At 39.6% G+C, this 16,483-nt stretch overlaps 1 protein-coding gene across 17 annotated transcripts in view; it reads right to left on the bottom strand.

Annotated features, from left to right (window-relative positions):
- The window catches only part of THRB (thyroid hormone receptor beta), a 415,197-nt gene that overhangs the window by 54,273 nt on the left and 344,441 nt on the right, over positions 1 to 16,483 (bottom strand). Inside the window, exon 1 of one of the 17 annotated variants that reach the window (XM_049871037.1) lies at positions 1,243 to 15,523. The exons of the other annotated variants lie outside the window; for them this stretch is intronic. Coding sequence (XP_049726994.1) covers positions 1,243 to 1,570 — 328 coding nt within the window. The 5' untranslated portion in view covers positions 1,571 to 15,523. Of the gene's footprint in view, positions 1 to 1,242; positions 15,524 to 16,483 lie in introns of those variants that run through there. 17 annotated transcript variants of the gene reach the window in all.

The raw sequence follows: 16,483 nt of genomic DNA, 5'->3' as shown, positions 1-16,483 counted from the left end.
TCTGAGGATGTTTGATGCTGTACCCTTTTTCATAGTTCATATTTGGTAGCTATCAAACAGCATAGAAAATCTCAACACTGTATATGGTAAAAACTAAACATGGATTTTAGCCTGGGTTTGCTTTTTAAATTTTATTTGTTTTCTTAACAGGCTAATGTGTAGAGTCACGTTAAGAAGAGCAAGTGGTAATTTTTATAGGAGCCACAATTAAATAACGCATGTTATATTTTAAAATTAATTTCACAGAAGAAATGCAGGTTCTCGCAAATTATAGAAATCCGTACTTTTGGTTTCCTATGCAATATTCTGTAGATCACATGCAGGAAGAAAACATGAGTTCCTGGCATATCTGCACGAGAATTTAAGCTATCTTCAAAACAATTTCTATCTAGCAGTTCCCGCAAAGTTCCCTGAAGGCTACCTGTTTGCCTCTTTTATTATTTTTTGGTGATATAAGAAATGTTCTACTGATAGAAAATTAAAAAGCATTGTAAATCTGCAAGGTCTATTGGGATGAGGATATTGTACTTGTTTGAATATTGGATATTTTGAAGGTCATTTCACTTGCTTCCACACAGAGCTCAGTTGACGCAATTCCAGACACGTTAAACTTTTTTAAACTTCAGGGGCAGAATGCCCAGGTAAAGTGTATCAGTTTCTTTTTGAGTTTCACATTCTTACAGCTTGGTAGGGTTACAAATAGACTATAGTTTACATGGGTAAGTAACTACGTTAAAAGTAACATTTATCAAACTCAACGCATTAACATTATAATACTGTCAAAAGCCATTAAAATAGAGCTAACCAAAATAAACTTTTAATACAGAGGGCCAAGATACAGTCCAATGACTTTTTAATCTGCACCCCAACTAGGAAAAATTATCCCATTTCAAACGCCACAACGCATATCCACCCAAGGGGAAATCTTTTACATCTTTTCTTTAAGAAAAGAGACGACAGTATTCACTTTGGGCAACGTCTATACACACACACATGCAAAATACAGTCTAGAAAGCCAACTCAGTCTAGCTTTCGGAGGTGAAGGAAAAAAGTGCTTGGAAATCTTTCTTGTTCACAGAACCTTTCAATCACCTAGCAACCTCTCTTACTGCTGTTTTTAATTTCGAACATTCAGCCTTCAAATTCAAAAGATTTGACGGAGCCGACGCAAAGTGTCGCTTCAAAACGAAAACGGAAACGAACACTGAGGCTTTTCACAGATTTGAGTAAAGTGGTCCCTACCTTTTTTTGGCGAGTACGATGGCGACGGGGCTTGAGCAAAAGTAGGCTTTTCTTCAGTGAAATATTCAGGTTGGCTGTATTGACTCAGGGCCATGTCCAAGTCAGAGTCCTTGCTTTTAAACATGTTTCCAGGGTAACTACAGGTATAAGGCTGATTCACTGCCCAGGCCTGTTCCATATATATGTTGTTACTGGGCATAGCCTGAGCATCGCAACCACTGAAAGCCGGACTGTCTTCCAAACACGCGTAATAGTCAGTGGACTGCATGTAGCAATTGCTGCCGGCAGCTGGGTGCACTTCATACATTTCTTGCATGCAGTAGTTCATTTTGTTGCCCTGGTTCAGTTTCTACTTTACATATACACACACTCTACGCATGCATTCACCGGCCCCATACACCCCGAGAGCGGGGCATATACGCTGAGGAGCTTACATACATACACATGAAACGAAAAGGGAGAGGAATAACCAGCAACACCACTGAGACAGCCACGCAGCCTGCTTTCCTTTGGAATAGCACCTAAGGTGCTACGATCCTATCTAGGCTGAGGTGTCTTTTGAGCTCTCTGCCATTCAAACATATTAGAAAGCAGATTTATAACTATCAAAGGTCTTAAGCTGTGACTGCAGCTAATTCCTGGGGACAATGGCAGGGCAGGTAGGAATGACCTCTACTCAGCTAGGGTAGTGACAGCGGGAATGTTTATGTCAGTCTGACGCTGGAGAGATTCATTTTATATGCTGTTTTTAACCCCTTTCAACATGATTAGAAAATGATTACTCAGCCGGGTGCATTGTTATGTCACTTTGGTTGACAACTTAAGCATGAAGCGTTACAAAGACATCTTAGAGAATATCCGTGGATATACAGAAAATCCTAAAATCAATAACCTAGTTTATTAGTATGAGCCAGAGAAAATCTGGTAGTAACGAACTTGATGTCTGACTCCGAAACAATAATCTAGCTGTACAAACGTTAGTGGTTGAATCCGTTGTTAAATGCTACTGACTGGCTTTTAAGAGTTGGAGCCAAGCACCTTCGCACTGGTTTTTAAAACACGCCAATGGAAGCCACAGTTGAAAATGCTGCTGGAGTGTGTGAGTGATTGCTGTTCTCTTCCTTACAATGGACAATTCCCTAAATCATTAGCATTAATCTACACGAGATCGAAAGCTTAAATAACTTCACTTAATTCTGTCTTCGTGTTTTGTTTGTAAGCGTGTAAGGGACAGCGTGTGGCCAATTCCCCTATAGGAAAGAATCTTTCGATTGTACTTAACAGCACTCTTATCAGTGCTATATGGAAAACTGTGTACACCTATTGCTTTAGTCCCATTCACATCTGCTTTTGAGAGTATTTTCAAGCTTTAATATGATTTAAGTACTATTTACGTCCTTGGCATTTAAAGATAGGGAGCCCAAAGGGAAATATATTTTCTATGAGTCTGCATATCTTTTAACTGAGATGTTAACAAATATAAAATTAGACTGCAAATGCTTGCAAAGAAAATTACTAATGGTATTTTCTCCATGTGAATGGATGGTGGCCAGTATGCTCACCTGCGTGTGTGTATCCTCGATCATGGTGCAGTAAGGGAGGAAATTGCTTTCTTTTAAGCCATGGGTTCTTTCTCTTTCTTCTGGAGACTCAATGTACAGGGCTGGACCTCAGGCAGTGACGTTTACAGCTGGGCTCCTGCTCTCTCTGAGTGTGTGATCTCATTGGTACTTCTCTCTTTAAAGGCTCACAAACAATGTGAGGCTGTAATACTCAAAGTGAGAACACTTTGGACACATAAAGCCAAAACCAAACGCATTGCTGTCTAGTCGATTCTGACTCATAGTCAGACCCTACAGGACGGATAGAATTGACCTATAGGATTTCTAAGGACTGGCTGGTGGATTCAAACTCCCAACCTTTTGGTTAGCAGCCAAGCTCTTAACCACTGCACCACCAGGGCTCCATGTAGCTCCGGTCAATTGCAATTGCAACATATAGGGCAAGGACATGTACAGAGAAGGGAGGGAAACATTTATGGAGTGTCTATCAGGTACACAGCAGGGAGGTGGTGGCCACAGAGATGGCTGTCCTAAAAAGCAAGCAGGGTTTCTGCCACTATGCAAAGTCAACTTATAGTGCAAGTGAGTCCTTAACTGCTGAGGAGTTAAAATGTGGTACAGTGCTGAGGATTTTATAAACCAGTTGCCATCAAATCCATTTTCTGACTCACCGAAACCCCATGTGTGTCAGAGTAGAACTGTGCTCCACAGAGTTTTCAATGGTTGATTTTTCCGTAGTAGATTGCCAGGCCTTTCTTCTGAGGTGCCCCTGGGTGGACTCAAATCTCCAACTTTTTGGTTAACAGAGGATTTTATAAATGTGCCTCTTTTACCACATTGGAGCCATCGACTCCGAGGGAGAGGGTGAGGAATTAGAGGACAAAAACAAAAGACAAGAGAAAATGAGGGAAGAAACCTAGGCCGGTTCACGTGTTTAGTAATAAAACTCCTTGCATAACTGCAAGTGAACTGTGAAAAAAGAAAAAAAAATTCTCTAAATTGATATATTTAAACCTGGAAAGTGAATTGCAACAACCTAGAGAGCTGAACGTTACCATAAGGAATAATGAGCACAGCTAACAGTTTAATAGTGTTTTTCCTTTCTGATTACTCTTAAAACAAATAAAAGATTTATCTAACACAAGTGTTGTTAGGAACACATACCCATAACATCACAATTAACATTTTCTCCCTACTGAAAATGTCAAAACATTTCATTGGAAGCAATGACTATTTTCTGAAAACCCCAGGAAAAAGGATCCAGGCCTTATGTTTTTTGTCTGATTTCATTTATTTATCTCAAATTTCCCAAAACTAATCTGAAAATTAACCTTTCAATAAAGCGGTTCTCTTTCCTGGCAAACATACATGTTCAAAGACCTCTTTTGCTGGTTGGGAGCTACATGTTGACACCATCCAGTTTTGCAATTGTGCCCAGTATATTTCCTGGCTCAGTCTCTATTTCATTGAAGGCATACATCCAAGCAATTTCTTGCTTTTTACCAGTAACAATATCAGCGAAAGCCAGAGCCTCAACTTTCATTCCAAAGGAACACTGAAAAACAATTTTCTGAAATCTCTAAATGTGTTTGAAAAATCAACGTCATCCTTCTCCCTCCTCCCTTCAAACTGGATATCCATACAGCAGTGTAAAAGGAAAGAATACCCCCTGAGAAGCTTTATGTCTCTCAATTTTGACTAAGCATTTGGAAGACCCCTGGGAATCAACAGAATCTTTTTTGAATTACAAAAATCCTGAATTCCCTCAGCTATCTTGGAACAGGAGAACATTTCAAAACATTTTTAAGAGAACTCATTTCCTCCACAAACTCTTTGGAGAAAACAATATAAAAATTTTTGAAATACACTCTTCTCATACACAGTGGGAATGCTCTAACTAACCCATCGCTATCGAGTCAATTCTGACTAATGGCGACCTCATGTGTTATAGAGTAGACACGCTCCACAGCGTTTTCTTAGCTGTAATCTTTATGGAATGGTTAAATACTTGGCGGCTCACAAAGAGGTTGGCGGTTAGAAACCACCAGCCGCTCCGTGGGAGAAAAGGCCTGGTGATCTGCTCCTATAAAGATTTAACCAAGAAAAACAAAACAAAACAAACCCGCAGCCATCAAGTTGATTTCGACTTATAGTAACTCTATTTTGTTTTTTTTATAGGACAGAGTAGAACTGCCCCACAGGGTTTCCAGGGCTGTAATCTTTACAGAGGCAGACTGCCACATCTTTCTCTTGGGGAGCGGCTGATGGTTTTGAACCACTGGCCTTTTGGTTAGCAGCTGAGCACTTAACCACTGTGCTACCAGGGTTCCTCCATAAAAATTACAGCGTAGGAAATTCTCTGGGGCAGTTCTAACCTGTCATACGGGAGTGCTGTGAGTTAGAATTAACTTAACGGCATACAACAATCTTTATGGAACAGTCTTATGGAAGCAGATCAGCAGGCCTTTTTTCCCTGTTGCTGCTGGGTGAGACTGAATTGCCAATTTTTAGGTTAGTAGTTGAGCGTAAACTGTTTGCACCACCCAGGGACCTGGGAAATATTCTTTATTTGTAATAAACGCATGAGACTTTCATTCCTGTTAACTGAAAATGGCATTCAACATTCACATTGAATTTGAAATGTGTCCCCTCACACCTGACAGAAGCAATCACATCCTGTCACCTGTGATTGATCCTGCAGGTTTCTCTGCAAAGTTGATACGGCAATTTAAACATACTATGTGTCACAAAATGAGGTGAGCCTTCAGTAGAGTTGTTTTCTTACTTCCCTGATTGATTGCTTCAATTTAGTTACTTAAAGAGAAGCATAAGAGTTATCTGACCCACACTGTATCAAGCTGCCTTAAATAAACTCAGGAGGGCTTTAATAATTCTCATTCCAAACCAAACCCACTACTGTTGAGTCGATTTCGACTCAAAGCGACCGTACAGGACAGACTAGAATTGCCCCATAGGATTTCCGAGGAGTGCCTAGTGGATTTGAACTGCTGACCTTCTGGTTAGCAACTGAACTCTTAACCACGGCACCACTAGGCTCTTCTTTACTAATAACCAAACCAAAAACCCAAACCTGTTGCCATCGAGTCAATTCTGACTCATAGTGATCCTATAGGACTGAGTAGAACTGCTCCATAAAGTTTCCAAGGAGTGCCTGATAGGTTTGAACAGCCGACCTCTTGGTTAGCAGCTGTAGCACTTAACCACTATACCACCAGGGTTTCCCCTTTAGTAATAGAAACTCTAAATTTTACTTGGGTACATGGCCCCTGAAAAAAAACCGTTTCCCCCAGTCCCCTTGTACCCAGATGTGTCTGTGTGACTAACTTCTGGCCAATGAGATGTAAGAAGTGCTGTTAGGCAGTTTCTAGGAAACTTAAAAGACAAAATACAACCAGTAGGTGCCATTTGATTCTTCTCCTTTTTTTCCTTCTTCCTGCAGAAACCCTGGTGGGGTAGTAGCTAAGTGTTACGGCTGCTAAGCAAAAGGTCTGCAGTTCAAATGCTCTTTGGAAATTCTATGGGGCATTTCTACTCTGTCCTATAAGGTTGGTATGAGTCAGAATCGACTCAACAGTGGTGGGTTTTGTAATGGGATTTTGCTACCTGCAATGTGAATATGATGGCTGGAGCTCCAGCTACCATCTTGGTCTATGAGAATGAGGGCCATAATCTAGGATTGGTGGCAAAATGAGCTGAAAGGAGTCTAGGTGTCTGGAAGTGTCTAGAAGTTCACAGAACTTCCAGACAGCCAACTAGCCCTGACTGCCAACTTCTGGACTTCTTTTCTCAAGAGAGGGAAATAAACTTCTTATTTTGGTCACAGTTTTCTCATTGATACAACAGTACCTACCTCATAGGTTTTTGTGAAAATTAGATTAATATAATAAGTAAAACATTTAGAACAGTGACTGACATAGTAAGATAACTATATGTGAAAAAAAAAAAAAGAAAGAAAATTTCATAACAATAATTATTGAAATGCCTTAAACCCTGTCTTGGTCTACTTTGTTTTCTCACTAAGTTAGAGGTCAGGAAACTGAGGCTTGTGAGTCAGATATGGCCCATGACCTGTTTACGTAATTAAAGTTTTATTAGAATGCAGCCACACTTATTTGTTTACACATTGTCTTTGGCTGCTTTTGTGCTACACCAGCAGAGTTGATTAGTTGTCCTAGAGACCTTATTTCCTTCTGAAAATATTTTACTATCTTGCACGATACAGAAAAGGTTTTCCAACCCCTGTTCTAGGTGATCTCATCCTGTCTCATGATTTTAAGTGACAATTACGATGATGACATCCAAATGTATATCTCTATCCCAGATGTCTCCTCTGAAACCAGAATCTTATAGCCAAGATGGCGACTTGATGTCTTCATTTGCTCAAGCAGTAGCCATCTTCAACTCAATTCTTTCTAAAATCTGTTCCCACAGTCTTCCATCTCAGTACCACCATCCACTTGGTAGCTTAAGCAAAAAGCCATGGAGCCCCTCTTTTCCTCACTACCTGTATCAATCCACTAGCAAGTTTGTTGGTTCTTTCTTCAAAATACGCATTTAATCCAACCACTTCTCTCTACCTCTGCTGCTATCACCCTAGCCCAAACTGCCAGCAATCTCTTACCTGCACTCCCAAAATGGCCTCCTAACTAGTCTTGGCCCACTTTAATTCTTTCTTGATAAAGCAATCAAAGAGTGATGCTTTAAACATGCATTTCAGATCCTGTCACTATCCTGCTTAAAACCTTCAGTGGCTTCATTGCATTTAGAATAAAATACAAACTCTGTGATGAGCTGGCCCTTCCCCACCTCACGTCAGATTTCACCTTCTCTTATACTTGTCTCCAGCCAAAATGCTGTCCTTGCTGTTCTTGAACATCCCAAGTTCTTCCCTCTGTCTGAAATGCCCATCCCCTCAGCCCTTCGCAAGACAGAGTCCTTCTCATCCTTCAGAACTTAGCTTACGTGTCACTTTTTCTGGGTTTCAGGAGTCCCTTGATTCCATTTTAAGACTGAAGGTGCCTGACACTCATGACTTACACGATGATGTCTGACTCTCTGAGAAAAAAAAAATGGAAAAACTATAACTACTATTATCTCAAGTTACACCAAGATCTTTGTGCATTTTTTAAAAAAAAGATAAATTTTATATATTACAATGAATGTAATATCTAAGGCTTGCAAATTTGCTGTGAAACATCTGTCTGTCTGAAACTGAGCCAGTTTACTCTTTTATATATTTGCTACTAAAGAACAGAGATAGATCTGCTTAAAAAACCTACCTCGATTGAGGTTATGGAATTATGAATGGGTATCATCCCTGTGGGAAACCCTGGTGGCGTAGTGGTTAAGTGCTACGGCTGCTAACCGAAGGGACGGCAGTTCGAATCTGCCAGGCACTCCTTGGAAACTCTGTGGGGGCAGTTCTATTTTGTCCTATAGGGTCGCTCTGAGTCAGAATCGACTCGATGGCACTGGGTTTGTTTTTTTGGTTTATCATCCCTGTTAATCATCTCTGCTCCAAGAGAAGCTATAAACAGGGTCAAAATATCTGCTGCCCGTTTCCTTAAATTGAGGATAGATTCTTTATAAATGTAAAGGTATGGGGGTCCAGATCTTACCATTTGAGTGCTCAAAGCGTATGTGAATGTTATCTAATAAATATTTTGGGAAACTAAAGGGACTCAAGGGTGCCTAACAACAACAATGAGGGGATCACAGAACAGCTCTGAGCATGCGCTCCTGGTCTTTCAAAATCTGTAATCCTCTGACTCATTGCTTTTTCAAAAAGACTTGAAATTAGTCCAATTTCAGAGATGTGAGCAGGGGCAAGCGCCTGGTACTTTGGGAACACTCTACCTTAAAGTAGCCTTCCTCACTCCCTCTCCTCAAACATATATGGTGAATTTATGGTGACAGAGGCCTGGTGGTGTAGTGATTAAGAGCTTGGCTGCAATCAAAAGGTCAGTAGTTCGAATCCACCAGTTGCTCCTTGGAAACCCTATGGGCCAGTTCTACTCTATCCTATAGGGTCTCTATGAGTTGGAATCAACTCTTACACTTCCTCCAGGATCCTAGCATATTACAGCTGGAACTTCTGAGCTGTACATTCCATGTGTATTTTATTTGACTTATGAGGAAACTGAGCCTTAGAGAGATACAGTGGTTTTTAATTGTCATGTAGTTGGTGGTAGGAGTAAGATCAGAACCCACCTCTGCTTTGACTGTCTCGGTCTTCCTGCTCCAGGATGGGCTCTTATTTTTCCAACTGGCCATAGTGCTTTAGGTTTACCAAACTGCCATGGAGGGAGGAGATTAAGGGGATTTGTCCCAGGCCCTCGCACTGACTCTCCCTCCTCAGGACTTCTGCCAAATTTTATATAAAATTTTGGGTTGCTAGGGTCATGCCAAAGTCTAACCATTTTAAAACGTTTCACTTCTCAGTCCTAGATGTGTTAATGGACATGATTCACCCTCCCCTCAGTGGCTGTAATTGTGTAATTCTTATTAAATGAACATAAAGGCCACTGGGCTAATATTCAGATGATGTTCCCAAAGTGGTCCAATAATATCCATCCCAAGAGATGCTTTGAAGAAAAAAAGAGGCTCTATGGTCAAGAGTTTGGGAAATAACATTACGTATACCACTCTTGGAGATTCATACAAGAAGACTGTTGAACTCTGTAAGATTTTGAATAACTCAGCATTTCACAAACAGGTTTGATCGTAGAACCCTGTGTATTTTGTAACATCTGTTACAAATGTTCCATGAAACAGACTTTGAAAAACACAGTACTGTACTCTGCTGGATATATGCTGTAGCTAAGGCCCTTTGCAAAGATGTCACCTTGAAGACTAAGGTGTGCCTGACCCAAGCCATGGTGTTTTCAATTGCCTCATATGCATGAGAAGGCTGGATGATGAATAAGGAAGACCGAAGAAGAAAGCACGCCTTTGAATTGGTGAAGAATATTGAATATGTCATGGACTGCCAAAAGAAGGAACAAATCTGCTTGGAAGAAGTACACCCAGAACGCTCCTTAGAAGCAAGGATGGCGAGACTACGTCTCATATACTTTGGACATGTTATCAGGAGGGATCAGTCCCTAGAAAAGGATATCATGCTTGGTAAAGTAGAGGGTCAGTGAAAAAGAGGAAGTCTCTCCATGAGATGGATTGACACAGTGACTGCAACAATGGGCTCAAGCATAACAATGATTGTGAGGATGGTGCAGGAATGGGCAGTGTTTCGTTCCATCGTACATAGGTTTGCTGTGAGTCAGAACCAATTTGATGGCACCTAACATCATCATCAACGACAACAAGGCCCTTTGCCAGGTTACATCACCTGGAAGAATGGTGTAATTCCAGATGACACACTAAGAACAGAGAAGGCGAGGCTGGGAAGCTGTTGAAGGGGAGTGTCTTTTGTTTGGTCTTCACCAAGAAGGAAAGCTACTGGCCAGAAGATTGGACAGTCTCTTCCTTTGGAAGAAACAGGCTGGACACATGGATGTCCGTAAGGAAAAATAAGGTCAGGGCCTCTGGCCTCTGGGGCTGAGTGTGTTTTGGTAAGAATGGAAACCTGTATGCTCAAAGCTCTCCTCTTTAAAACATCTTGTACTCTAGATTTTTTTCTCCTTTAGTAGTTAGTAAAAGCTTTTTGACAGTTCCAGCTTTGAAAAGAGTACCAAGGGGAGGCTTTTGTTCACAATCCATCACCAAGCAAAATTTGCTTTTACTAAAATGTGCTTGAAAAAGTGGCAATGTGTTTTACTAGCATAAAGGAAATGAATTCTGGTCTGGTGCTACAGAATGAGAACCCTGCAGTGGGAACAGGTATACTCTTGGGGCTCAAGCTAATGGAAGAAGTTGCAATAATTGAATTGAGAGATTTCCAAGGGGGGAAGGAGACTTTCTTCAAGGCAGTTCTGGTGGACCCCTCGACCTGGATAATGCTCTGTCCACGTCTAAGATTTAGAGGTTGAATGTTCTATTTCATTAAGGTGGGAGGGGTGCCCCAGCATGTTTATGCAAAAGCCCAGTTCTGAGAGCCTTTTACTAGATGAAATACGGCAATTTATAGCATGAGTGAGTTAAAGAAAACAACCTTTGTCATTCCACAAAGGTTTCTGAACTGACTCCAAAATCCTTAGGTCAGTGGTTCTCCACTGTGGTCCTTTCCATAGCAGCGTTAACATCACCTGGAGCTTCTCAGAAATGCAAATTCTTGAGCCCGACCCTATTCCAACTGGATCAGAAGCTCTGGGGCCTGGGACCAGCAAGCCCTCCAGAGGATTGTGATGCAGGCTATTGTCTGAGAACCACTGCTTTAGAGAAGGCTCAAGTTATCCTGTAAGCCGGTCTCTGTTAAATTTTCCAGCCTTGCAGCCTGCCACCTTGAACCCTGGGTTTTCACAGCTCCTTTCAGTCTTCTGTTGCCTCCTGATCCTGGCAGGTCTATTTGCCTGGTCTTTGACCTGAAACTTTTTAGGCCTAATTACCAGTTAACCAGTTGCCATTGCGTTCATGGCAGCCTCATATGTGTCAAAATCAAACTAGGCTCCATAGGGTTTTCAATGACTGATTTTTATAGCCATTTAGTTGCCCTTATGTCATTTTTTTTTTTATTGTGGTAAATATATAACAAAACATGTGCCATTTCAACATTATTCATACGCACAATTCAGTGACATTAATTATGTTTATTACATTGTTCAACCATCACCATTATCCATTTCCTTATGCCATTTATAGCTCATGCTGGGGACTGGGATATTGGAGGGCTATGGTGACTTGACATTTTTCATGGTTTGTCGCTTATCCTCCTTGTTGGATCCACAAACTTAACCGTCTCAGATAACGGAATATATGCACTCAAAATATTAGTAAACATCCTTGATGAATATTTAGTCCATAAAATTCTCTCTTGCATTTTGAGAAATAATATGTAGTCTGATTTTAGCCTCAAGTCAACACTTGTTCCATTTAAGTTTTCAAGTAATGGGTTGTAGGGCCTGACATTCCTGGGTCCATTTGGTGCTTTTTCAAGGCCTCCCTTCCATAGCATTTCCAATGGATGGAAGAGTGTTGGTTAATGGCTGGCGTTCTAGCATGGTGTCTTGCATGTAAGAGGTACTCAGGATGAAGATTAAGGGTTTTGCTCTGAATGATATTTCCAAGGCCAAAGGCAAATCATAAAGTCCCCTCGTGCTTTGAAAGGATGAGTTACCATTAAAAAAAGAGCTCAGGATCTAGACCAAATGAAAAATGTACGTACACAAAAGAGAATATCAAATAGCATTCTTAATGTTGCGGATTGATATAAAAGTGAGGCTTTTGAAATATATTTCAGACCACTGTTCACCTCACTGAGTTCTTGTCTTTTCTAAGCCAACAATGGAATGTCCAATCTTTTCATAAACGAACATTCGATTCAAAAAGCAAACCTTTAATGGCTCTAACATAGCCTGCTGTGGCTTGAGCACTACAGACTAGAAAATACACAATAAAATTTCATTTTTTGTGTAACTTTAATGAGTTAACGTTGTTAGGTGCCATCAAGTCGATTGTCAACTCATAGCGAACCACAGTGACAGAGTAGAGCTGCCCCGTAGGGTTTTCTAGGCTCTAATATTTACAAGAGCAGAGGGCTAGGTCTTTTCTCCCGTGGAGCTGCTGGGTGGGTTTGACCCACCGGCCTTTCAGTCAGTAGCTGAGCGCTAAACCATGGCATCATTGTGTAAATAACGATGGTGAAGCCTACTGTACAGTATCTTCATAACCCAACAAGACTGCTGGGGAGAGGTGTTTCTACTCCTTTTACAGTGTGAAAACTGAAGTGCTGATTTTCTCACACTTAAAACAGCGACTACGGGAAGAAGTTAGCATCCCAACTCATGCCCTTGAATTACTATTCTGGAACTCATTTGTCTCACTTCCCCACACTGCTTCTCTAAGTAGATAATTATTTTAATGCTTTCAAAGTTCTGGGTGACTAATTCTTTAGCACAGACGCTAAGATCAATGTGATAACCTATTAGGTTTTTCCAAAGAGGTCCTTAATTTCATGCCACTTCATGTATTTATTTTGTTGAATATTTGTTTCCCACCATCTCCAGGAAAAAAAAAAAATATGCTCTTCATTATTTTATGTTTTTAATGAATATCATTTGTAATTTGCACGAATACCACATAGCGGCTTGTTTTTTGTATTTTTAAATTTTCATAACTTATAACAAATAGAGGAGCCCTGGTGGCGCAGTGGTTAAGAGCTTGGCTGTGAACCAAAAGGTTGGCAGCTCGAATCCACCAGACACTCCTTGGAAACCCTATGGGACAGTTCTATTCTGTCCTGTGGGATCACCATAGGGTCACTATGAGTCAGAATTGACTCAAAGGCAATGGGTTTTTGGTGTAACAGATACATTTTCCCTTAGTTTAATATGTTAAGCTTATTATTTCATCGTAATTCACTCTGATGGACTTGATTTGAAATGATGGGCAGTCGGTTGAGCAGAATGGTTTTGATATTTAACAGCTATAGTGTCCTTTTTTTTTTTTTAGTGCCAGAATAACATATCAAGGATTAATTTTAAAACAAATTTCCCTAATTATAGGTATGTTTTCAGTGAATAAGTTATCTTCATTTACTTTGCTTTTTCACCGTTGAGAACACTACTGCAAACAACAGACTGCCATAATTGATGTAGTTCTCAAAAGATGTACAATTTGTTCATAAAAGCTTCCAGTCCTACACTTATACTTGAAATTGTTACAAAGAATAAGTGAAAATAAAAAGTTCAAACAAAGCACTAATACATACTACAACATGGATGAACCCCCAAAACAGTATGCTAAGTGAAAGGTACTGGTCATAAAAGACCACATATTGTATGATTCCATTTTTTGTCAAATGTCTAGAAAAGGCAAGTCAATAGAGACAGGAAATGGATAAATGGTTGCCTAAGGCTGGATGCGGAAACCCTGCTGGTGTAGTAGTTAAGAACTACGTTTGCTAACCAAAAGGTTGGCAGTTCGAATCCACTAGGCGCTCCTTGGAAACTCTATGGGGCAGTTCTACTCTGTCCTATAGGGTCGCTATCAGTCGGAATCGACTCAACGGCAATGGGTTTGGTTTGGTTTTTTGGTAAGGCTGGATACAGGAATGGGAAGTCATTGAAACTAGTTCAAAAAGCTCCTTTTTGAGGCGATGACAATGTTCTAAAAGAAGACTGTGGTGATGGTTCTACAACTCTGTAAACACACAATCACTCAACTGTACACTTAAAACAAGGAAATTTTATAGTATGCAAATGATACATTGATGACGCTTTACAAAGATAGATGTGGGATTATAAATAGCTTGAGCTAATTAAAACTGATTACCATAAAAAATTAAAAAGCCCACATCATTTATGTATCAATACTATGTATGTTATTTTCCCAGGTCCACTGGAGGATACATGGTAAGAGGAAGACATAGACCTACCTCTAAAATTTGCAACCCAACTAAGAAGACATATCAACAAGGGGAAAACAATGTCTTATACACTGAACACTTTAAGGGTTAAATGAACATACAGTAAAATGAAATTATTGTTTCTCAAACAATGTAGGTTAAATTCTTCATTATTATTCTCTAAGACAAATGTTGGCTGATAGAATTTTCATCGTAGTTTGGTCATCAACAGAGTTGCTGCTCATTTCAAGTCTAGACTCAAAGCTCTTCCAACATGTCTGCCTGAAAATCCTATGCAGGGGGAGATGCTGTGTCTCATTTAACTTTCTATTCTCAGCACACAGTACAGTATTGGGCACATAAGATACACTCAAAAAAAACATTTTTGGTACAAATCAAGATTCACTCAATCGCTGGTGAATCAAATAGGCACGTTCAGAAGGCACAATGACATCAGGCAGAGCACAGACAGTTCTTTAAAATAAGATTTTATGACCACATAAAGGAAGGAGTGTTTCATTCGGATACGGGATAGAGAAAGAAGCCCAGAGGAAGTGATATTTGAACTGAGCCTTGAAGGGTGAGTAGAAAAAAAGAGGATTTGTAAAAGAATTTTTGTTGGTATGCTGAGAAGCAAAATCTGGAAATACTGAATTGAAATTCTTCATTTTATTTCAAAGTCAAAATATTCTAGAAAGCTATGCGGGTAACTATCAAGATTAACTTTAGGATACAGCCCCAATCTTAGTTGTTTTATAATTTAATAGGACTGGGTTATGGAAGAAAAAGAACGTCCAAGTAAATGAGAAGAGAATAAAGTGACAGGTCTGTTTGTTATCCTCAAAAATGTCTTCAGTCTGTGGAGGATCTGCTTCCCACCCCTAACACAGAGAAAGGCATCCCCCAGGTAAGCATCATCCTGTCATGCCACCTTGAAAACGTCACACGTGACACAGATACAAATAACTTCTTTCTTGAGACATTCACACTAAGAACACTGAATGGGTGTTTAATAATAGGACTTTTAGAAAATATACTTTCTTCCAACCCAGTGAGAGAAAGCTCATGAATAAAGATACAAGCCTCTCACAGGAAGATGTAGATAGTCCAGAAAAGTCGGTAATGATTTTTCGAATAGCATACTTAAATTAAAACTTTTTATAGGGACAAATATCACGTGATACAACAGTCTTCTGTTATTATTTCTGCTCAAAATGCATAATCTGAATTTCATCACAAAGAAACATCAGTCGAAGTCAAATTGAGGGACAGTCTACAAAATAATTGGCCTATGTTCTTCAAAAATGTCAATGCCCTAGAAGACAAAGAAAGGCTGTGAAATTGTTCCAAATTAAAGAAGACTAAAGAGATACGAAAATGAAATGAAATGCATGATTCTGGAGCAGAAAAAAAGTTGTTATAAAGGCCGATCAGTGAAATTTAGATAGTCTGTAGATTAAAATTAGATAATAAAAAAAAGAAAAAAATTTTTTTTTTTTAAATTATCTAATAGTATGCATTAATGTTACATTTCTTGATTTGGATAATTGTACCATGATTTTCTAAGAGAATTTCGATTTTTAGCAAAAGTGAAGTATTTAAAGGGGTGTAATGTCTCAAATGGTTCTGAATAATAACAATAATGTGTATATATACAAACATATATGTACATACACGTAGAATGATAAGGCAAACGTGGCAAAATATTAACGATTGGTGAATCCAAGGAAAGAGTATATGGGAGTTCTCTGAATTACTCTTGCAATCTTTTCATAAACCTGAAATGACTTCAAAATAAACCACAAAAGGAATTTAAAGGTCTGCTTTAGCAGATCTTCCAAGGAAACTTATACCTCACTCAAACTCGAGGACTTGGTGGTCCACCAATTTTGTTTTTCCAATTCAACATTTAGAAACAGAAATCCACTCAAATAATAAGCATACTTGTAGTAAAACAACAAGTAAAATCAAATAGCTTTCAATTCATCCAAGAAAAGTGTGTTATGCTGAATAACACAATTTCCTTATTTTTTTAGTGGTGATCACCAGGCCTATTCTTGGTATTGCAAAACCAAAACCAAACCAAACCTATTGCCATCGAGTCAATCTGGACTCATGGCAACCCCATAGGACAGAGTAGAACTGCCCCACAGGGTTTCCAAGGAGTGGCTGGTGGATTTGAATTGCCGACCTTTTGGTT

This window comes from Elephas maximus, chromosome 27 (assembly GCF_024166365.1).
Source record: "Elephas maximus indicus isolate mEleMax1 chromosome 27, mEleMax1 primary haplotype, whole genome shotgun sequence".
Classification (NCBI taxonomy): Eukaryota; Metazoa; Chordata; class Mammalia; order Proboscidea; family Elephantidae; genus Elephas; species Elephas maximus.
Note: the sequence above shows the minus strand (reverse complement) of the source record. Positions and strands in the feature narration are given on the sequence as shown.